This window comes from Rhinoraja longicauda, chromosome 1 (genome assembly GCF_053455715.1).
Source record: "Rhinoraja longicauda isolate Sanriku21f chromosome 1, sRhiLon1.1, whole genome shotgun sequence".
Classification (NCBI taxonomy): Eukaryota; Metazoa; Chordata; class Chondrichthyes; order Rajiformes; family Arhynchobatidae; genus Rhinoraja; species Rhinoraja longicauda.
Window position 1 is genome coordinate 10607004 of NC_135953.1, and position 22804 is coordinate 10629807.

General features: G+C 48.9%; 1 protein-coding gene across 1 annotated transcript; it reads right to left on the reverse strand.

Moving 5' to 3' along the window:
- Positions 1 to 1259: 1259 nt before the first annotated feature.
- foxi2 (forkhead box I2) lies at positions 1260 to 13004 on the reverse strand. The gene is given in 4 exon segments (XM_078407029.1): positions 1260 to 2629; positions 12275 to 12542; positions 12544 to 12647; positions 12650 to 13004. Coding segments are annotated over 4 exon segments (1119 nt in total). The 5' UTR covers positions 12864 to 13004; the 3' UTR covers positions 1260 to 2096.
- Between the last annotated feature and the right edge of the window lie 9800 nt (positions 13005 to 22804).

Genomic DNA, 22804 nt, shown 5'->3' on the forward strand with positions numbered 1-22804 from the left:
GTTCTCGATGCGAGTTGAGGACAAAACGGGTGCTGATGGGGAGAGAATCTAAAACGGAGGGAATGAAGTAATGACGGATGGAATCAAAATGGAGTGAAACTGGAGATGGTGAGAGAATGAAGGTGGGGTGGGTGTGAATGGATGGAGGGAACTAAGGTGGGTGGCAATGAAGAACAAGAAGTGAGGATTGTCAAAAGACATTTGCACAGATATGTGGGCAGGAAAGGTTCAGGGAGATGTGGGCTAAATGCAAGCACCTGGGACTAGCCTTGATAAGCATGGACATGGGCTGAAGAACCCGTTTCCCTGCTGCCTTGGTGACTCTAATGGAGACGGATAGAAAATAAGGATGGAGTGAGAGTGGGAATGATGGAGGTAGAGATAACGAGAGTGAAAACTGAGAGATCGGGGATGAGGAGACAGTGGAGCGAGGGAGGAGTAGGGAGAGTGGACACGGGGAGAGTGGATCGGCAGCGAGGAGTAGGGAGAGTGAAGATAGGGAGAGTGGGGAACATGGGGCGTGAACATGGGGAGAGAGGAGTGGGAGTGGGGAGTGGGGGGATGGGGAGAGTGGGGAGTAGGCGTTGTGGAGGTGGGGGAGAGTGGAGTGAGAGTGGGGAGTAAGGGAGAGTGGGGATAGGGAGAGTGGAGTGAGAGTGGGGAGCAGGGGGAGTGGGGATGGGGAGAGTGGGCAGTACGGGGAGAGAGGAGTGAGAGTGGGGAGTAGTGGGGAGAGTGGAGTGAGAGTGTGGAGTGGGGGGGAGTGGGGATGGGGAGAGTGGAGTGAGAGTGTGGAGTGGGGGGGAGTGGGGATGGGGAGAGTGGGGATGGGGGAGAGTGGAGTGAGAGTGGGGAGTAGTGGGGAGTAGGGATGGGGAGAGTGGAGTGAGAGTGTGGAGTAGTGGGGAGTGGGGATGGGGAGAGTGGGGAGTGGGGATGGGGAGAGTGGAGTGAGAGTGTGGAGTAGTGGGGAGTGGGGATGGGGAGAGTGGGGAGTGGGGATGGGGGAGAGTGGAGTGAGAGTGTGGAGTGGGGAGGAGTGGGGATGGGGGGAGTGGGGATGGGGAGAGTGGGGATGGGGGAGAGTGGAGTGAGAGTGTGGAGTGGGGAGGAGTGGGGATGGGGGAGAGTGGAGTGAGAGTGTGGAGTGGGGAGGAGTGGGGATGGGGGGAGTGGGGATGGGGAGAGTGGGGATGGGGGAGAGTGGAGTGAGAGTGTGGAGTGGGGAGGAGTGGGGATGGGGGAGAGTGGGGATGGGGGAGAGTGGGGATGGGGGAGAGTGGAGTGAGAGTGTGGATGGGGGAGAGTGGAGTGAGAGTGTGGATGGGGGAGAGTTGAGTGAGAGTGGGGATGGGGGAGAGTTGAGTGAGAGTGTGGATGGGGGAGAGTTGAGTGAGAGTGTGGATGGGGGAGAGTTGAGTGAGAGTGGGGATGGGGGAGAGTTGAGTGAGAGTGTGGAGTGGGGGGGAGTGGGGATGGGGAGAGTGGGGATGGGGGAGAGTGGAGTGAGAGTGTGGAGTGGGGAGGAGTGGGGATGGGGGAGTGGGGATGGGGGAGAGTGGGGATGGGGGAGAGTGGAGTGAGAGTGTGGATGGGGGAGAGTGGAGTGAGAGTGTGGATGGGGGAGAGTTGAGTGAGAGTGGGGATGGGGGAGAGTTGAGTGAGAGTGTGGATGGGGGAGAGTTGAGTGAGAGTGGGGATGGGGGAGAGTTGAGTGAGAGTGTGGATGGGGGAGAGTTGAGTGAGAGTGGGGATGGGGGAGAGTTGAGTGAGAGTGTGGAGTGGGGAGGAGTGGGGGCAGAGAGAGTGGATTGACAGTGAGGATAGAGGGAACACCCATGGAAATGGTGAAGACAGCGTGAAAGTGGGGAGGGTGGAGTGAGTGGGGGGAGAGAGCAGAGATGGAGAGAGAGCTGGGGGCTGGGGAGATGGAAGGTGGCGGAGGGTGGAAGTGGAGAGAGGGAACGGGGAGAGTGGAGATGGAGAGAGAGTGAGCGTAGAGGAGGAGTGAGATATTGAAGACAGCATTACAGTGAAGCAAGGAGGATGGGGGCTATGGATGGGGGAGGGGTGTCCCCTCTTCAGACGGGGGGGGTTCAGGATTCAGCGCCATCTCTGGGGTAGATCAGACTGTCTACGCTGAAGCTGTTGTAGAAGTGGCTGTTGCATTGGTTCGCCTGGGCCCCGGGGAAGGGGCTGTAGTAGGCAGAGCGGTGGAGATGGCAGGCGTCCGTGCCGTCCACCGCCTCCTGCGAGGTCAGGTAGGGGCCTCGCTGGGTAAAGTCGCCGCCCAGCCCCGCGGACATCGGCCGGGTCATGGGAGCCACGCCGTTGAAGAAAGCGTTCGCACAGGGGCTGGTGGACGAAGGCGTGCAGGGCTTCGGCTCGTCGGTGGCAACGGAGGCGACGGAGGAGGGGCCCCGCGAGTGATCGGGGTCGTGGGAGGCCGCGTCCAGCAACAGGGAAGGAGTCTCCGGCATCAGCAAGCCCGCCATGTCCTGGCTTTTACCGGCCAGCGAGTGGCCCACGCCCGGGTTGGAATCAGCCCTCCGCTTCCTCTTCCTGCGAAAGTTGCCATTGTCGAACATCTTCTCGCAATTTGGATCCAAGGTCCAGTAATTCCCCTTCCCTGCGAAAGAAAGTTAATCCCAATTGACTGATAGTTAGACAATAGACAATAGTCTGAAGAAGGGTCTCGACCCGAAACGTCACCCATTCCTTCTCTCCCGAGATGCTGCCTGACCTGCTGAGTTACTCCAGCATTTTGTGAATAAATACCTTCGATTTGTACCAGCATCTGCAGTTATTTTCTTATAATAGACAGTAGGTGCAGGAGTAGGCCATTCGGCCCTTCGAGCCAGCACCGCCATTCAATGTGATCATGGCTGATCATTCTCAATCAGTACCCCGTTCCTGCCTTCTCCCCATCATACCCCCTGACTCCGCTATCCTTAAGAGCTCTATCCAGCTCTCTCTTGAATGCATTCAGAGAATTGGCCTCCACTGCCTTCTGAGGCAGAGAATTCCACAGATTCACAACTCTCTGACTGAAATTCTTTTTGCTCATCTCAGTTCTAAATTGCCCACCCCTTATTCTTAAACTGTGGCCCCTTGTTCTGGACTCCCCCAGCGTTGGGAACATGTTTCCTGCCTCTAACGTGTCCAACCCCTTAATAATCTTATATGTTTCAATAAGATGCCCTCTCATCCTTCTAAATTCCAGTGTATACAAGCCTAGTCGCTCCAGTCTTTCAACATATGACAGTCCCGCCATTCCAGGCCATTTAAACTAGGCACGTAGGGAGGAGACCCGGAGCACCCGGAGGAAAACCACGCGGTCACAAGGAGAACGTACAAAATCCACCCAGACAGCACTCGAGGTCAGGACCTCGCAGTGGCGCAGTGTTGTGCAACTGGGCCGCCCAAACTCTGCTCTAGATTAGAGACAACGGCAACAAATGTTCACAGTCCCGGGCAAGTCTGCATTCCGAAGATAGACGCACAAAATGCTGGAGTAACTCTGCGGGACAGGCAGCATCCCTGGAGCAAATGAATAGGTGACGTTTCGGGTCGAGACCCTTCTTCAGACTACTTTGAAGAAGTTCTCCTCCTCTCTACGACGAGAGCTCAGCAACATCCTCTCTCGTTGTCAAGTCACCCGTTCCTTCTCTCTAGAGATGTTGCCTGTCCCGCTGAGTTACTCCAGCATTTTGTGTCTATCTTCGGTTTAAAACCAGCATCTGCAGTTCCTCCCGAGCATTTTCCCCCTAACATCACAGCTGATCCTCAAACATTATTTTAAGTTTGAAGAAGGGTCCCGGCCTTGATCATCATTGCTTTTTGCCATATCTTTCATTCGTCTGTTCTATGTACCTTCTATATCTCTCGTTCCCCTCTCAAGAGACAATAGACAAGAGACAATAGACAATAGGTGCAGGAGGAGGCCATTCGGCCCTTCGAGCCAGCACCGCCATTCAATGTGATCATGGCTGATCATTCTCAATCAGTACCCCGTTCCTGCCTTCTCCCCATACCCCCTGACTCTGCTATCCTTAAGAGCTCTATCCAGCTCTCTCTTGAATGCATTCAGAGAATTGGCCTCCACTGCCTTCTGAGGCAGAGAATTCCACAGATTCACAACTCTCTGACTGAAAACGTTTTTCCTCATCTCAGTTTTAAATGGCCTACCCCTTATTCTTAAACTGTGGCCCCTTGTTCTGGACTCCCCCGACATTGGGAACATGTTTCCTGCCTCTAACGTGTCCAACCCCTTAATAATCTTATACGTTTCGATAAGATCTCCTCTCATCCTTCTAAATTCCAGTGTATACGAGCCTAGTCGCTCCAGTCTTTCAACATAAGTCCCGCCATTCCGGGAATTAACCTAGTAAATCTACGCTGCACGCCCTCAATAGCAAGAATATGCTATTATAGCAATAGCAAGAATATGCTCTCCCCTGACTCTCAGTCTGAAGAATGGTCCAGACCTTAATACTGGAATGGTCCAGTCACCTATTACTTCTCCCCAGACAAGCTGTCTGACTCGCTGATTTACTCTATCAGTCTGTGTCTATCTTCGGTTGAAACCTGCATCTTCATTTCCTTCCTACATAATGTTGGGAGTGTTAGTTACATCAGCTTGCATTAACCTTTGGCGATGGTGTTGGTGATGTCCATGGAACTGACGCGTTCCAACGCGCACCGATGCTGGGAACGAGATTCTACACTCTGTATCTTCCCCTCCACCTATTGTACTCGAGTCTGATGATTGCATTTACGTACGGTATATCTGATCTGCAGATAGACACAAACGGCTGGAGTAACTCAGATGGTCGGGTAACTGAATTACTCCAGCATTTTGTGTCTATCGTCGGTATAAACCAGTATCTTCAGTTCCTCTCCACACAGCAGATATTGTATGATCTCTGGTAGGAAGGAATTGCAGATGTTGGTTTATACCGAAGATAGACACAAAGTGCTGGAGTAATTCAGCGGGCCGGGCAGCATCTCTGGAGAAAAATGATGGGTGATGTTTAGGGTCGGAACCCTTCTTCGAGGAAGGACATTCTTGCTATTGAGGGAGTGCAGCATAGGTTCACTGGGTTAATTCCCGGGATGGTGGGACTGATATATGATGACAAAATGGGTCGACTGGGCTTGTATTCACTGGAATTCAGAAGGATGAGAGGGGATCTTATAGAAACATATACAATTTTTTTAAGGATTGGACAGGCTAGATGCAGGAAAAATGTTCCCGTTGCTGGGGAAGTCCAGAACCAGGGGACACAGTTTGAGAATAAGGGGTAGGCCATTTAGGACTGAGATGAGGAAAAACTTCTTCACCCAGAGAGTTGTGAATCTGTGGAATTCTCTGCCACAGAAGGCAGTGGAGGCCAATTCACTGGATGTTTTCAAGAGTTATATTTAGCTCTTCGGGCTAAAGGAATCAAGGGATATGGGGTAAAAGCAGGAATGGGGTACTGATTTTAGATGATCAGCCACGATCATATTGAATAGTGGTGCTGGCTCGAAGGGCCGAGTGGCCTACTACTGCACCTATTTTTTCTGTGTTTCTATATTTCTATGTTTCAGACTTAGTATCTGCTCTGTGTAGGAAGGAATTACAGATGCTGGTTTAAACTAAAGATCGACACAAAAAGCTGGAGTAACTCAGCGGGTCAGACAGCATCTCTGGGGCGAAGGAATAGGCGACGTTTCGGGTTGAGACCCTTCTTCAGACTAAGAGTCGGGGGAAAAGGAAACCTTGATATCTGATCTGTTTGGATAACATGCAAAACAAATCAAGAAGGGTCCCTAGCCGAAACGTCACCTATATCCATGTTCTCTATGCTGCCTGACCCGCTGAGTTACTCCAGCACTTTGTGTCCATTTTCACTGTATATCAGTACAGGTGACAATAATAAATCTAAACTTTAAATTTCTGCATAGTTATTGCCCCAACGCACATGGCTGCCGTTAAATCTGAACCACAGAGCAACAATTGAGGGGGTGGGGTGGGGAGAGAGTGGTGGGTGTGTGGAACAAGCTGTCAGAGGAGGTAGTTGAGGCTGGGACTATCCCAACTTTCAAGAAACAGTTAGACAGGTACATGGATAGGACAAGTTTGGAGGGATATGCACCAAGCGCAGGCAAGTGGGACTAGTGTAGCTGGGACATGTTGGCCAATGTGGACAAGTTGGGCCGAATGGCCTGTTTTCACACTGTATCATTCTATGACTGTAATTTAGAAGGATGAGAGGATACACTGGAATTTAGAAGGATGAGAGGAGATCTTATCGAAACGTATAAGATTATTAAGGGGTTGGACACGTTAGAGGCAGGAAACATGTTCCCAATGTTGGGGGAGTCCAGAACAAGGGGTCACAGTTTAAGAATAAGGGGTAGGACATTTAGAACTGAGATGAGGAAAAACTTTTTCAGAGAGTTGTGAATGTGTGGAATTCTCTACCTCAGAAGGCAGTGGAGGCTAATTCTCCGAATGCATTCAAGAGAGAGCTAGATAAAGCTCTTAAGGATAGCGGAGTCAGGGGGTATGGGGAGAAGGCAGGAACGGGGTACTGATTGAGAATGATCAGCCATGATCACATTGAATGGCGGTGCTGGCTCGAAGGGCCGAATAGCCTCCTCCTGCACCTATTGTCCATTGTCTATGACTCTATGACAAATTACACAAATGTTTCAACCAAGGGCATTAGTAGCTCACGAAACCAGTTTAGGTTAGGAAAGAACTGCAGATGCTGGTTTAAATCGAAGGTGGACACGCTGGAGTAACAGTCTGAAGAAGGGTCTCGACCCGAAACGTCACCCATTCCTTCTCTCCAGAGATGCTGCCTGTCCCGCCGAGTTACTCCAGCTTTTTGTGCCCACCAGTTTAGTTTAGTTTTAGTTTAGAGATGCAGCGTGGATCGATGGCCCACCGAGACCCACCGACGGGCCATCGATCACCCTTACAGTATGTTAGAACTACCGGGTGTTCGATGGTCTGGAGATACCGGTGGGCAGGAGATACTGATTGACAAAGACGCACACGAAGGCGCAGCGGTAGAGTTGCTGCCTCACAGCGCCAGAGACCGGGCGCTGTTTGTACGGAGTTTGTGCGTTCTCCCCTGTGACCTGACCTGCGTGGGGTTCTCTGGTTTCCCCCCACATTTCATAGGCGTGCGGGTTCGTCGGTTAACTGGCTCCTCTGTAAAATTGCCACCAGTGTGCGGGATTGGAAAGTGGGAAACCACTTTGCATGTTATCCAAACAGATCAGATATCAATGTGCACGGGTGATGATCGATGAGTCTCTCAACTAAACGAAAGCGCAGGGGTAACTCAGCGGCACAAAGTGTTGGGGTAAATTAAAGCTGCGGTCCCAATCTGAAACGTTGCCTCTCCACATTTTCCACCCAATGAGGTACTCCAGCACTTTGTGACATTTGGTGGGTTGAGCTGTATTCTCTAGACGAGACGAATGAGAGTTGGGTTAATTGAAAGATACTGTGTTCTTACGCGACTTTTCAAGGTAAGACGTTTCCCTTAAAAAGGCACAAGGTGCTGGAATAATTCAGAGGGTCAAGCAGCAACTCTTGAGGAGGGGAGTTGAATTGTCAATTCAAATATTTAATAGGAACACGAGGGGGTAACGTTTTCACACTGACGGTCACATATATACGGAAGGGTTGCAGGGGAGGTAGTTGAGCAAGGAACAATAACAACATTTAAAATTAGTTTGGACAGATACACGGATGGGAAAGATTGAGATAGAGAAACGAGGAAATGTAGGTTTGCTGGTTTACAAAATAATCCATACTGAATCCATCTTCTCCAGAGATGATGCCTGACCCGCCGAGTTACTCCATCGCGTTGTGTCTACTAAGGTTGAGATAGATGTGCGCCAAGCGTGGGCAAATGGGACCTAACTTAGGTGGGGCAGTTTGGTTGGCGTGGGTGCGTTGGGCCGAAGGGCCTGTTTCCTCATTGAATGACTCCTCGACTCTGAGTTTGTTGAAGGGGTTCACGGGAATCATTCGGCAGGGCTATGATGACGGTCCCCGACTATATTTAAAGCAGAGATTGGCCGATTATAAAGATAATTCGATATGAGAATAGAGCAGGAATATGGTGCTCTAAGAAATGTAAAACAAAAGACAGACATAATAAAATGCTGGAGTAACTCAGCCGGGTCGGGCAGCGTCTCTGGGGAAAATGAACATGCGACGTTTCGGGTCGAGACCCTTCTTCAGACTGAGTTTAGTTTAGTTTAGTTTACTTACGAAATACAGGGAGAAACAGGTCCTTCAACGATCACCCGTGACTGCACTAGGTCTGAAGAAGGGTCTCGACCCGAAACGTCACCCATTCCTTCTCTCCCGAGATGCTGCCTGACCTGCTGAGTTACCCCAGCATTTTGTGAATAAATGCCTTCGATTTGTACCAGCATCTGCAGTTATCTTCTTATACTACATTAGCAGTATCCTACACACGCACACGAGGCAATTTACAATCTTTATCGCAGCCAAATAACCTACACATCTGTAGGTCTTTGGAGTGTGATGGGAGGGCGGAGCACCCGGAGAAACCCCACGCAGGAACGAACAAACTCCGTGCAGACAGTACCCGAGGTCAGTATCGAACCCGGGTCTCTGGCGCTGTAAGGCTGCAACTCTAGCGCTGACCCACAGTGCCGCCTTGGTCAATAGACAATAGACAATAGACAATAGGTGCAGGAGGAGGCCATTCGGCCCTTCGAGCCAGCACCGCCATTCAATGTGATCATGGCTGATCATTCACAATCAGTACCCCGTTCCTGCCTTCTCCCCATGCCCCCCTGACTCCGCTATCCTTAAGAGCTCTATCTAGTCCAGTTCAGCCCTTGCCCCAGCGAGGGACTGAACAGACTTTTTCCCGCTTCCATTCCTGATGATCTTATGGTTGTTGTCTGAGAACGTTGAGAATTGACGTTAAAGAGGTCCCGAGCCATGTTAGATACATTGTGGACAAGGCGAGAATATTTCCACCCAAAGATAAAACACAAAGTGCTGGAGGAACTCAGCGGGTCAGGCAGCATCTGCGGAGGGAATTGACAAACGACGGTTCGGGGGGGGGGGGTGGGGGGGGGGGGGGGGGGCGGACGGGACGGGGGACTCTTCTTCAGTCTGAAGGAAGAAGGATCCCGACCACAATCATCCTCTGTCCATTTCCCTCCACAGATGCTGCCTGACCGGCTGAAGTAGCACTTTGTGTTTTCTTCAAGGTTTCCAGCATCTGCAAGTCTCTTGTACTCTCCGTCCTAATAATATTCGTTCTGAACATTAACCCGTGTCTCTATCCACAGGTAGATTAACTTGTAGATTTAGGCGGTACAGTGGTAGAGTTGTTGCCTTACAGCACCAGGGACCCGGGTTCCATCCTGACCACGGGTGGGCTTGTCTGTACGGAGTTTGTACGTTCTCCCCGTGACCCGCGTGGCTTTTCTCCGGGTGCTCCAGTTCCCTCTCGCACTCCAAAGACGTAGGTTAATTGGCTTGGCAAAATTGTAAATTGTCCTTAGCGTGTGTAGGATAGTGTCAACGTGCTGGTAAGGCCCGACAAGGCTGAGTTAACCCCAGCATTTAGTGTCAAGGCGCGGACTCGGCGGGCCGAAGGGCCTGTTACCGCGGTGTATCGCGAAAACTAAAACTAAAATTTGTGCCCATCTTTTCAATGAACAAAATGTAAAGTTGCTGGGGAGGATCTCAACTGGCCAGGCAACAACTGTGGAGCAAAATGGATAGGGGAAGTTTCGGATCGAGACCCTTCTTCAGACAAGAGGAACTAATGCTGGTGCTGTAACCTTGCGTGGAACACTAAGTTGTGGAGTAACTCAGCGGCTCAGGCAGCATCTCTGGAGTGCACAAAGAGGCGACTTTTGGGCTCTGAGCCGGGACTTTGTGTTTGCCAATCCTACTTCAGACTTTGTCCAGGATCCCAACATCCGTAGGTTCCTTGTGTGTCTCTTTTTATTATCATTGTTAATGTTGACCATAATGTTGACCTCTACCCAACATTTTCTGTCTTTACTTTCACGTAAAACCTTCTTCCACCTAGATGCTGCCCGACCCGCTGAGTATTTTGAGTTAAAAGAAGACACATAGTACTGTAAGAAAATAACTGCAGATGCTGGTACAAATCGAAGGTATTTATTCACAAAATGCTGGAGTAACTCAGCAGGGTCAGGCAGCATCTCAGGAGAGAAGGAATGGGTGACGTTTCGGGTCGAGACCCTTCTTCCCATTCCTTCTCTCCCGAGATGCTGCCTGACCTGCTGAGTTACTCCAGCATTTTGTGAATAAATACCTTCGACTTGTACCAGCATCTGCAGTTATTTTCTTATACAGATTGAATGACGGTGGCGGCTCGAAGGACCGAATGGCCTGCTCCTGCATCTATTTTCTAAGCTTCTATGTTTCTATGTACCTTCTATATCCATGGTTTCTCCCTAACCTTGACTCTCAGTCTGAAGAAGGGTCTCGACCCGAAACGTCACCTTTTGCATTTTTCCAGAGGCACTGCCAGACCCGTTGAGTTACTCCAGCTTTTGTGTCTATTTTCGTTGAAAACCAGCATCTGCAGTTCCTTCCTGCACATCCGCTGACAGCTTGTACCATATACCCGCCACCGTACGAAAAAGGTTGTCCCCATTGTTTAGTCGTAACAAACACCGGCACCGAACGGTAGCGCCGAGCGACCTTCGTGTAGTTCATAAGTTCATAAGTGACAGGCGCAGAATTAGGCCATTCGGCCTCTCAAGTTTACTCCGCCATTCAATCGTGGCTGATCTATCTCTCCCTCCTAACCCCATTCTCCTGACTTCTCCCCATAACTTCTGACAGCCGTACTAATCAAGAATCTATCTCTGCCTCAAAAAAAAAATCAATTGAGTTGACCTCCGAAGCCTTCTGTGGCAATGAATTCCACAGATTCGCCAACCTTTGACTAAAGAAATTCCTCCCCATCTCTTTTCTAAAGGAACGTCCTTTAATTCTGAGGATATGCCTAGTGGTCTTAGACTCTCCCACTAGTGGAAACATCCTCTCCACACCCATTCTCCTGCCTCTCCCCATTACCCCTGCCACCCGCACGAATCAAATAATCTATCTATCTCTCTGCCTTAAAAATCTCCATTGACTTGACCTCCACAGCCTTCTGTGGCAATGAATTCCCACAGATTCACCACCACCCTCTGACTACCGAAATTCCTCCTCATCTTTTAGAAGGATGAGAGGAGATCTTATCGAAACGTATAAGATTATTAAGGGGTTGGACACGTTAGAGGCAGGAAACATGTTCCCAATGTTGGGGGAGTCCAGAACAAGGGGCCACAGTTTAAGAATAAGGGGTAGGCCATTTAGAACTGAGATGAGGAAAAAACTTTTTTCAGTCAGAGAGTTGTGAATCTGTGGAATTCTCTGCCTCAGAAGGCAGTGGAGGCCAATTCTCTGAATGCATTCAAGAGAGAGCTGGATAGAGCTCTTAAGGATAGCGGAGTCAGGGGTATAGGGAGAAGGCAGGAACGGGGTACTGATTGAGAATGATCAGCCATGATCACATTGAATGGCGGTGCTGGCTTGAATGGCCGAATGGCCTCCTCCTGCACCTATTGTCTATTGTCTATTGCCTATTATCTCCTTCCTAATTCCCAATCTCGTTGTACCCCTGTACAATGACAATAAAGATGTATTGTATTGTAATTGTATTAACATAGAAACATAGAAAATAGGTGCAGGAGTAGGCCATTCGGCCCTTCGAGCCTGCACCGCCATTCAATATGATCATGGCTGATCATCCAACTCAATATCCCGTACCTGCCTTCTCTCCATACCCCCTGATCCCTTTAGCCACAAGGGCCACATCTAACTCCCTCTTAAATATAGCCAATGAACTGGCCTCAACTACCTTCTGTGGCAGAGAATTCCACAGATTCACCACTCTGTGTGAAAAAAAAACGTTCTCATCTCGGTCCTAAAAGACTTCCCCCTTATCCTTAAACTGTGACCCCTTGTTCTGGACTTCCCCAACATCGGGAACAATCTTCCTACATCTAGCCTGTCCAACCCCTTAAGAATTTTGTAAGTTTCTATAAGATCCCCCCTCAATCTTCTAAATTCCAGCGAGTACAAGCCGAGTCTATCCAGTCTTTCTTCATATGAAAGTCCTGCCATCATTCTCAATCAGTGCCCCGTTCCTGCCTTCTCCCCATACCCCCTGACTGTATTGCATGTACTTACCCGGGTCGTCCTCGTCTCTGGGCACTTTCTTGAAGCAGTCGTTGAGGGACAGGTTGTGGCGTATTGAGTTCTGCCAGCCCGCCTTGCTCTTCTTGTAGAAGGGGAAGTTCTCGGCCACGTACTGGTAGATCTGACTCAATGTCAGCTTCTTCTCCGGGGCATTCTGGATGGCCATGGCGATGAGCGCGGAGTAAGAGTAAGGAGGTCTGACCAGCTTGAGGAGTTCCTCTTGGCTGGTGAGTGAGAGCCAGCCCAGGTCGGCGGTGCCGGAGGAAGCCCGGGGAGGCGGGCAGGAACTGGTGCTTGTGGCCGCCGCCGTAGGAAGGGGACACGAATGAGCCCGTAGAGCCGCCGTGCAGGTAGTGAGGGACGTGTTGGGCCACAGGTACGGGTTGCCTGCTCCTTGGTACTCCCCCAGAGAGTAGCCGGGCGCTCTCTGCGACCCGTGCAGGTTCTGCTGGTGGTACATGTTGTACTTGTCGCAGTACACGGCCATCTCGCCGGAGACCTGCTGCCCGCTTCTGGCGCCGCTGTCGTGGTGGTGGGTCGTGTTTGAATGTTGGCGGTCAGGTAGACCCACTGAGTTCATAATCCTCCAGGGGGGAGAGGGAGGGAGGGAGGGGAGAGGAGAGGAGAGGAGAGGAGAGGCGGGGAGGGAAGACCTCCTCTTCAGCTTCCTGCGGCGACAGGTGCAAAGAACTGCCAAGGGAGTGGTGTATTTATACACCTTTCTCTCTCTCTCTCTCTCTCTCTCTCTCTCTCTCCTTCACTCTCTCCTCTCTCATCTCTCCATTTCGTTCTCCCCCCCCTCTCTCTCTCTCCCTTGTCTCTCTCTTCTGTTTCCTCTCTCTCTCTCTCTCTCTCTCTCTCTCTCTCTCTCTCTCTCTCTCTCTCTCTCTCTTCTCTCTCTCTCTCTCATCTCTCTCTCTCTCTCTCTCTCTCTCTCTCTCTCTCTCTCTCTCTTCCTCTCTCTCTCTCTCTCTCTTTCTCTCTCTCTCTCTCTCTCTCTCTCTCTCTCTCTCTCTCTCTCTCTCTCTCTCTCTCTCTCCCTCTCTCTCTCTCTCCTCTCTCTCTCTCTCCTCTCTCTCTCTCTCTCTATATATATATATATATATATATCTGTTCTCTCTATCTCTCTCTCCCCCCTCCCCCCTCTCTTAATCCCCTCCCCTCTCTCTCTCTCTAACCCCCCCCCCCCCCTCTCTCTCTCTCTCTCTCCCTCTCCCTCTCTCTACCTTCCCCACAGTTGGGAAGATCTCACTGTAAGAGGGGAGGTGTCGGGACTGGAACAATAGTGACAGCTCGCCAATCGGGCGCCAACCAAGAGCCGCCCATTCCCATCGCCGCCTCTCAGGCCGCCGAGTCTGCGGAATGCAACGACCTTTTCAAACGAATAAGAGAGAAAAAGGAAACTTTCCAATACAACTCCCCAACTCTGCAGTAGGACCGCTTAATCTGTCTGGAGAAGGGTCTCGACCCGAAACATCCTTCTCTCCAGAGAATGCTGCCTGTCCCCGCTGAGATACTCCAGTTTTTATGTGTCTCTCCTCCCCTTGATCTGTTTATCTTTTACACTCTCCGTTGGAAAACAGTTTAAAAGATCAATATATTGTATGTCCAGCCGGGAGGGTTTGTTTGTCTTGTAATTTATTTCAAATAAAAATGGGTTGAACGTTTGGCTCGGAAATAGATCAACATACACCCCCCAAAAGAAATACAGATGATTATATTCACACAGGTCTTTCACTCGAAGCACATTCAACAGGTTACAAAGGAGATTTTCGGAGACTACAGTCTTAAACTGTACTCCGCTGCACGCCCATCACAGCTGAACTGTGATGTTTTGGAATGAAAGGAGTCACTACACTAGTCCCTGGATAGAAGTTACCTCTTCTGCCAATCTCGCTAAACTTCTCTGATCTCTCTGCGAAAATTTCTAGCGCCCGTGTACCCAGTCTCCCAAAGGCATTAAGGAACATGCACATTTGGAGCGCTAACATATTTGAAATATCCGGCAACTAAACTCGATCTTACCCCCCCCCCCCCCCCCCCCCCCCGCTCCCTCTAAAAGACACACAGTGCTGGAGTAACTCAGCGGGACATGTTTGGAGATAATAGATGGACGACCCTTCTTCAGACATCTTCATAAACGTCGCCTATCCACGTTCTCCAAAGATTACTCCAGCACTTTGTGTCTTGAGTTTTCGTAAACCAGCAGCTGCCGTTCCTGGCATCTACGTCTTGATCTCCAAAGATAGACACAAAATGCCGGAGTAACAACTCAGCGGGTCAGTTATCATTATGGGCGGCGCAGCGGTAGAGTTGCTGCCTTACAGCGCCGGAGACTCAGGTTCGATCCCGACTGCGGGTGCTGTCTGTACGGAGTTTGTACGTTCTCCCCGTGACCTGCGTGGGTTTTCTCCGAGATCTTCGGTTTCCTCCCACACTCCAAAGACGTGCAGGTTTGTAGGTTAATTGGCTTGGTGTAAGTGTAAATTATCCTAGGGTTTGTAGGGTAGTGTTGGCGTGCGGGGATCGCTGGTTGGCGCGGACTCGGTGGGCCGAAGGCCTGTTTCCGTGCTGTATCTCTAAAACTAAAACATGGGTCTGGTCGGGACTTTTCTTTTGCCGTTCCTTTTTATCCCAAGTTGGTTTGAACGAATAAAAGCATTTCGATGCGCTTTATATACGACTGTTGTCGAACCTACTTTGACATCAAATAAGCTCAAATGATGAGAATATTTCAACAGGTAGCCAATAATCAATAGGTGCCGGAGTAGGCCATTCGGCCCATGAGCCACAAAATGTGGTCAAAACGGGTTTGTGAGGGAACGAAGGGAAATAATTCCGAATTGCAGGGGACTTTCTGAACTAATAATATTTCGTAAAATAGGCATCCACTTTTACTTTAGTTTCGTTTATTATTATTCTCACCTGTGCCGAGATACAATGGAACGTTTTTGTTTTGTTATGTGGTATCCATGTCAACGAAAATACTATCCATGATTACAATCAAGCCGTCCACGGTGTACAGACGCATGATAAAGGGCATTACGTGCAGCAGGCCCGATGAATCATAGTTCGAATGTGTGGATGGGAGGTCAGGATCACTCTCTAGAGTCTAGATCGATCGACATTTTAAAGTAAGGGAGACGCAAAAATGCTGGAGTAACTCAGCGGGTCAGGCAGCATCTCTGAGAAAAGGAATAGGTGAAGTTTCGGGTCGAGACCCGAAAGACTGGATAGACTCGGCTTGTACTCGCTGGAATTTAGAAGATTGAGGGGGATCTTATAGAAACTTACAAAATTCTTAAGGGGTTGGACAGGCTAGATGCAGGAAGATTGTTCCCGATGTTGGGGAAGTCCAGAGCAAGGGGTCACAGTTTAAGGGAAAGGGGGAGTCTTTTAGGACCGAGATGAGATTTTTTTCTTCACACAGAGAGTGGTGAATCTGTGGAATTCTCTGCCACAGAAGGTAGTGAGGCCAGTTCATTGGCTATATTTAAGAGGGAGTTAGATGTGGCCCTTGTGGCTAAAGGGGTCAGGGGGTATGGAGAGAAGGCAGGTACGGGATACTGAGTTGGATGATCAGCCATGATCATATTGAATGGCGGTGCAAGCTCGAAGGGCCGAATGGCCTACTCCTGCACCTATTTTCTATATTTCTATGTTTCACACCCTTCTTCTCGACCGGAAAACTTCAACTATTCCTTTTTCTCCAGAGATGCTGCCTGACCCGCCGAGTTACTCCAGCATTTTGCGTCTGTCTTCGGTTTAAACCAGTTCCTTCCTACGACCTTTTTGAGTAATTGGAAATGCAGACTGGGATGTTAATCAGATATCTGTGGAAGCTTAAGAATAAGGGGTAGGACATTTAGAACTGAGACGAGGAAAAAACTTTTTCAGTCAGAGGGTTGTGAATCTGTGGAATTCTCTGCCTCAGAAGGCAGTGGAGGCCAATTCTCTGAAAGCATTCAAGAGAGAGCTAGATAGAGCTCTTAAGGATAGCGGAGTCAGGGGGTATGGGGAGAAGGCAGGACCGGCAGGTACTGATTGAGAATGATCAGCCATGATCACATTGAATGGCGGTGCTGGCTCGAAGGTCCGAATGGCCTCCTCCTGCACCTTGTGTCTATTGTCTTGTGTTTCGCGGGAAGGTGTTTTAAAATATAGACTCACAGAGGAAGCATTTCGATGAGGTTAGACATAAAGAGCTGGAGTAACTCAGGCAGCATCTCTGGAGAAAAGGAGTAGGTGACGTTTGGGGTTGAGACCCTTCTTCAGACCGTTCTCCACGACCCGAAACGTTACCTATTCCTTCTATCCTGACCCGCTGAGTTACTCCAGCTTTTTGTGTATCTTAAATCTTTATTGAGGTTGTTTCGATCTAAATACGAAAAAGTATCAGTTCCTTCCTACACATTTCGATGAGGTTTACAGGGAAATTGGACCGTTCGTTGGTCGTTGGCCTTAATATTTCGCCGCGCTCGCTTCGTCGTGTACCCGTCTCTGGGCTGTGTGACAAACGCGGATTAGATCTTTATTGATGTAGGAAGGAACTGCAGATGCTGGTTAAAGCCGAAGATAGACACAAAATGCTGGTGTAACTCAGCGGGACAGGATAAAGTCTGAAGAAGGGTCTCGAGCCGAAACGTCACCCATTCCTTCTATCCACAGACGCTGCCTGTCCCGCTGAGTTACTCCAGCATTTTGTGTCTATCTTAGATCTTTATTGAGGTTGTTTCGATCTGAATCGGTGAACGGAATAACAAAGGCAGAACAAGGGGCCACAGTTTAAGAATAAGGGGGAGGCCATTTAGAACTGAGATGAGGCAGAACTTTTTCAGTCAGAGAGTTGTGAATCTGTGGAATTCTTTGCCTCAGAAGGCAGTGGAGGCCAATTCTCTGAATGCATTCAAGAGAGAGCTGGATAGAGCTCTTAAGGATAGCGGAGTCAGGGGGTATGGGGAGAAGGCAGGAACGGGGTACTGATTGAGAATGATCAGCCATGATCACATTGAATGGCGGCGCTGGCTCGAAGGGCCGAATGGCCTCCTCCTGCACCTATTGTCTATTGTCTATTGGCATCGTTTTGCATCTCCTCCCGCCGTCCATTCGCCCAGTTTCTTTAAGAGTTTACTTTCAACGTTGTTAATTCCAAACTCCAGGCGTCATGTTCAAATTGAATTCTGTTATTTTTATATATCAGCCACGAAGAAAAGCTGGATTTAAAGCTTAATGTTTAATGCTGGAGCAACTCAGCGGGCCAGCCAACATCTGTGGAGGGAACGGATAGATGGCATTTCTGGACCCTTCTTCAGAATCGGACACAAAGTGCTGGAGAAACTCTGCGGGTCAGGCAGTGTCTCTGGAGAACATGGATAGGTGGCTTTTTGCGGCTGGGACTCTTGTTCGGACTGATTGGCGAAAAAAAAAGACCCCGGCCAGAAACATCGCCTGACCATTTTCCTCCACAAATACAACTTGACCCGCTGAGTCCCATCATAGATCCACCGCGGAAACAGGCGCTTCGGCCCACCTTGCCCACACCGGCCAACATGTCCGGACCAACAACCTAGCCCCACCTTCTCGCGTTTGGTCCACATCCCTCTAAACCTGTCCTATCCATGTACCTGCCCTAATGTTACTTAAACGTTGCGATAGTCCCAGCCTCAACTACCTCCTCTGGCAGCTCGTTCCATACGCCCACCAGCCTTTTGTGTGAAAAAGCTATCGCTCAGGTCTCTCTAAAACATCTCCTCGCTCGCGTTAAACCCAGTATAAGAAAATAACTGCAGATGCTGGTACAAATCGAAGGTATTTGTTCACAAAATGCTGGAGTAACTCAGCAGGTCAGGAAGCATCTGAGGAGAGAAGGAATGGGTGACGTTTCGGGTCGAGACCCTTCTTCAGAAGGTCTCAACCCGAAACGTCGCCCATTCCTTCTCTCATGAGATGCTGCCTGACCTGCTGAGTTACTCCAGCATTTTGTGAATAAATACTCACGTTAAACCTATGTCATCTGGTCCTCGATTCCCCTACTCTGGGCAAGAGACTCTGTGCGTCTACCCGATCTATTCCTCTAATCATTTTGTTCTTCGTTTTTAAGAATATTCGTACAAAAGCTAGAAGTTTATTTCTTGTGTCTCCATTTTACTCCAGGTAAACGATTTGACATTTTGTAGAAAATATTAAAACACATATTCCTATATTAACGTGATATTTTGTCGTAAGCCATCGGCTGTTCTCATTTATCTGTTGATATGTTACAGATTTTTAAAGTTTGGGGGATTTGACGTATGATATGAGCTTTTGCGGGAAATGTAAAGTTTTAAGCGAAGGTGTTGAGAATTGTAGGGTGGTTGGTTCGTGGTCTTTACTCGGGAAATGGAGGCTGAAAGTCGTACAGCATGGAAACAGGCCCTTCGGCCCAACTTGCCCAACCCGACCAACATGTCCCATCTACACATGTCCCACCTGCCCGCGTTCGACCCATATCCCTCTAAACCTTTCCTGTTCATGTACCTGTCCAAGTGTCATATCAATGCTGTTATAATATCTGCCTCAACTACCACCTCCTCTGACAGCTCGTTCCACATACCCCCCCCCCCCCCCAAAATAAAAACCCTTCAGGTTCTTATTAAATATTTCACCTCATACCTTAAACCTACGCCCTGTGGTTCACGATTCCCCTACTCCAGGGTACAATACTGTCTGCATTCACCCTGTCTAATCCTCTCATGATTTTGTACACTTTTATAAGATCACCCCTCATCCTCCAGCACTCCAAAGGAATAGAGGTCCCAACCTGCTCAACCTCCCCCTGTCTGCTCAGGCCCTCGAGTCCTGGCAAACACGACCGCAAGACTTTCCTGGTACGCGCTGCCAATTTTGCGAATGCATTTCAGTCGAAAAATTAGAATTAAATTGAGAAAATAAAGGTGTAAAATAAAGATGTTAGCATTCATAGCAAGAGGATTTGAGTATAGGAGCAGGGAGGTTCTGCTGCAGTTGTACAGGGCATTGGTGAGACCACTCCTGGAGTACTGCGTACAGTTTTGGTCTCCTAATCTGAGGAAAGACATTCTTGCCATAGAGTGAGTACAGAGAAGGTTCACCAGATTGACTGGATAGACTCGGCTTGTACTCGCTGGAATTTAGAAGACTGAGGGGGGATCTTATAGAAACATATAAAATTCTTAAGGGGTTGGAGAGGCTAGATGCGGGAAGATTGTTCCCGATGTTGGGGGAGTTCAGAACAAGGGGTCACAGCTTAAGGATAAGGGGGAAGTCTTTTTGGACCGAGAAGAGAAAACATTTCATCAAATAGAGTGGTGAGTCTGTGGAATTCTCTGCCACAGAAGGTAGTTGAGGCCAGTTCATTGGCTATATTTAAGAGGGAGTTAGATGTGGCCCTTGTGGCTAAAAGGATCAGGGGGTATGGAGAGAAGGCAGGTAAGGGATACTGAGCTGGATGATCAGCCATGATCATATTGAATGGCGGTGCATGCTCGAAGGGCCGAAGGGCCTATTCCTGCACCTATTTTCTATGTTTCTATGTGTAATGAAAGGGCGAAGTGAACGCCCGGCATTCTGTAAAACCAGAAGTTGGGTGTAGGGTTTTAGAAAGTGGCTGGAAATGAATTCAATAGACAATAGACAATAGGTGGAGGAGGCCATTCGGCCCTATGAGCCAGCACCGCCATTCAATGTGATCATGGCTGATCATTCTCAATCAGTACCCCGTTCCTGCCTTCTCCCCATACCCCCTGACTCCGCTATCCTTAAGAGCTCTACCTAGCTCTCTCTTGAATGTATTCAGAGAATTGTCCTCCACTGCCTTCTGAGGCAGAGAATTCCACAGATTCACAACTCTTTGACTGAAAAAGTTTTTCCTCATCTCTGTTCTAAATGGCCTACCCCTTATTCTTAAACTGTGGCCCCTGGTTCTGGATTCCCCCAACATTGGGAACATGTTTCCTGCCTCTAACGTGTCCAACCCCTTAATAATCTTATACGTTTCGTTAAGATCCCCTCTCATCCTTCTAAATTCCAGTGTATACAAGCCTAGTCGCTCCAGTCTTTCGACATACGACAGTCCCACCATTCCGGGAATTAACCTAGTAAACCTATGCTGCACGCCCTCAATAGCAAGAATTCACTGTAGTGGTTTGTATTAACAATTTCCACCAAACGTTTGAGGCGCGGCGCACCTGGCTGGATATCAGCACCTGACTCGACCCCAGAGAGAGGAGAAAAAAAATCAATCAGCTGAAACCGTGACTCTACCTCCCGGCGCCCATCCTCTCCCACACTCATTGAGACGGATATGCAGTCGAACAGGTTTGGGCATCAGGACTGATTAACATGCCGAGCGATTGCTATCGTGGAGTCATTTATTCACAAAATGCTGGAGTAACTCAGCGGGTCAGGCAGCATCTCAGGAGAGAAGGAATGGGCGACGTTTCGGGTCGAGATCCCGAACTAAACTTAGTCGAAACTAAACTAAACCAAATTATTAGTCTGAGGAAGGGTCTCGACCCGAAACGTCGCCCATTCCTTCTCTCCTGAGATGCTGCCTGACCTGCTGAGTTACTCCAGCATTTTGTGAATAAATACCTTCGATTTGTACCAGCATCTGCAGTTATTTTCTTATGCTATCCTGGAGACGAGTCGTCGTGGAGAGAGGGGGCAGGTCTGGTCAGCTCGCAGTTTCCGACACGACGTATTGTTTCAAAAACAAAAGCGAACGTGGCTCGGAAGGGCCACATTATAATTATATAACGTATACGTTATAAACAGGCTGCTTCGATTTTTATTTTTAACAACTAAGCACCGAAGGAACTCAGTATATCAGGCAGCATCATACCAAAATAATAATTTCTGTAGGGAAGAACTGCAGATGCTGGTTTAAATCGAAGGTGGACACAAAATGCTGGAGTAACTCAGCGGGACAGGCAGCGTCTCTGGAAAGAAGGAATGGGTGACGTTTCGGGTCCAGACCCTTCTTCAGACTAATAATTTGGTTTAGTTTAGTTTCTTATTGTCACTTCTTCAGTTTGAAGAATGGTCCCGGCCAGAAAACTCACTCTTTCCATGTTTTCCATGAGATGCTGAAAGACTGGAGCGACTTGGCTTGTATACACTGGAATTTAGAAGGATGAGAGGAGATCTTATCGAAACGTATAAGATTATTAAGGGGTTGGACACGTTAGAGGCAGGAAACATGTTCCCAATGTTGGGGGAGTCCAGAACAAGGGGACACAGTTTAAGAATAAGGGGTAGGCCATTTAGAACTGAGATGAGGAAAAACGTTTTCAGTCAGAGAGTTGTGAATCTGTGGAATTCTCTGCCTCAGAAGGCAGTGGAGGTCAATTCTCTGAATGCATTCAAGAGAGAGCTAGATAGAGCTCTTAAGGATAGCGGAGTCAGGGGGTATGGGGAGAAGGCAGGAACGGGGTACTGATTGAGAATGATCAGCCATGATCACATTGAATGGCGGTGCTGGCTCGAAGGGCCGAATGGCCTCCTCCTGCACCTATTGTCTATTGTCTATTGTCTATTGTCTTTCGATCAGTGGAGACCGTCAAACGCACGGTGTTACATAGATCTATCAACCTGTTGCACGATTTGGGCTAAACCTGATTCCCATCACTGAGTCTGATATTACGAACAGTGTGGACGGTATTCTTCAGCAAAACTCAAAGCGCTGGCGGAACCCAGCGAGTCTAGGCGGCATCTGTGTGTGAAGGAACTGCAGATGCTGGTTTACACCGAAAAATTGACACGCAATGCTGGAGTAACTCAACGGGTCAGGCAGCATCTCTGGAGAAAAGGAATAGGTGACGTTTCGGGTCAGACGGTCTGAAGAAGGGTCTCGACCCGAAACATCGCCCATTCCTTTTCTCCAGAGATGTTGCCTGATCCGCTGAGTTCCTCCAGCATTTTGTGTCTGTCTTCAGCATCTGTGGAGAGCCTGAAGAAGGGTCCCGATCGAAAAAAAAATCACCATTCCATTCCCTCCACAGATGCTGCCTGAGCCGCTGAGTTATACAGCACTTTGTGTCTTGCTGATGGTTCCAGTATCTCCAGTCTCTTATGTTGGCATCTGTGGAGGGAATGCACAGACGATGTTTCTGGTCGGGACTCTTATCAGACACGGGTTTTTTTAAACAATATTCTTTCATAAGGTCATATGTGATAGAATTAGAATGAGGCTATTCGGCCCCCATCAAGTCACCTCAGCCATTCAATCATGGCTGGATCTATCTCTCCCTCCCAACCCCATTCTCCCGCCTTCTCTCCATAACCTCTGACACCTGTACTAATCAAGAATCTATCGATCTCTGCCATAAAAATATGACTTGGCCTCCACAGCTTTCTGTGGCAAACAAGCTCTCTTGAAATAAATGCTGGCATGGAATTTCCTTTCTTTCCTACCGATTAATTTCCTTAATATAAAAGGTGGTTTGAGTAAAAACTCTCACGGTTCTTCGGTGACAACAGGCGAGAAATAGTATTGGGTTGACT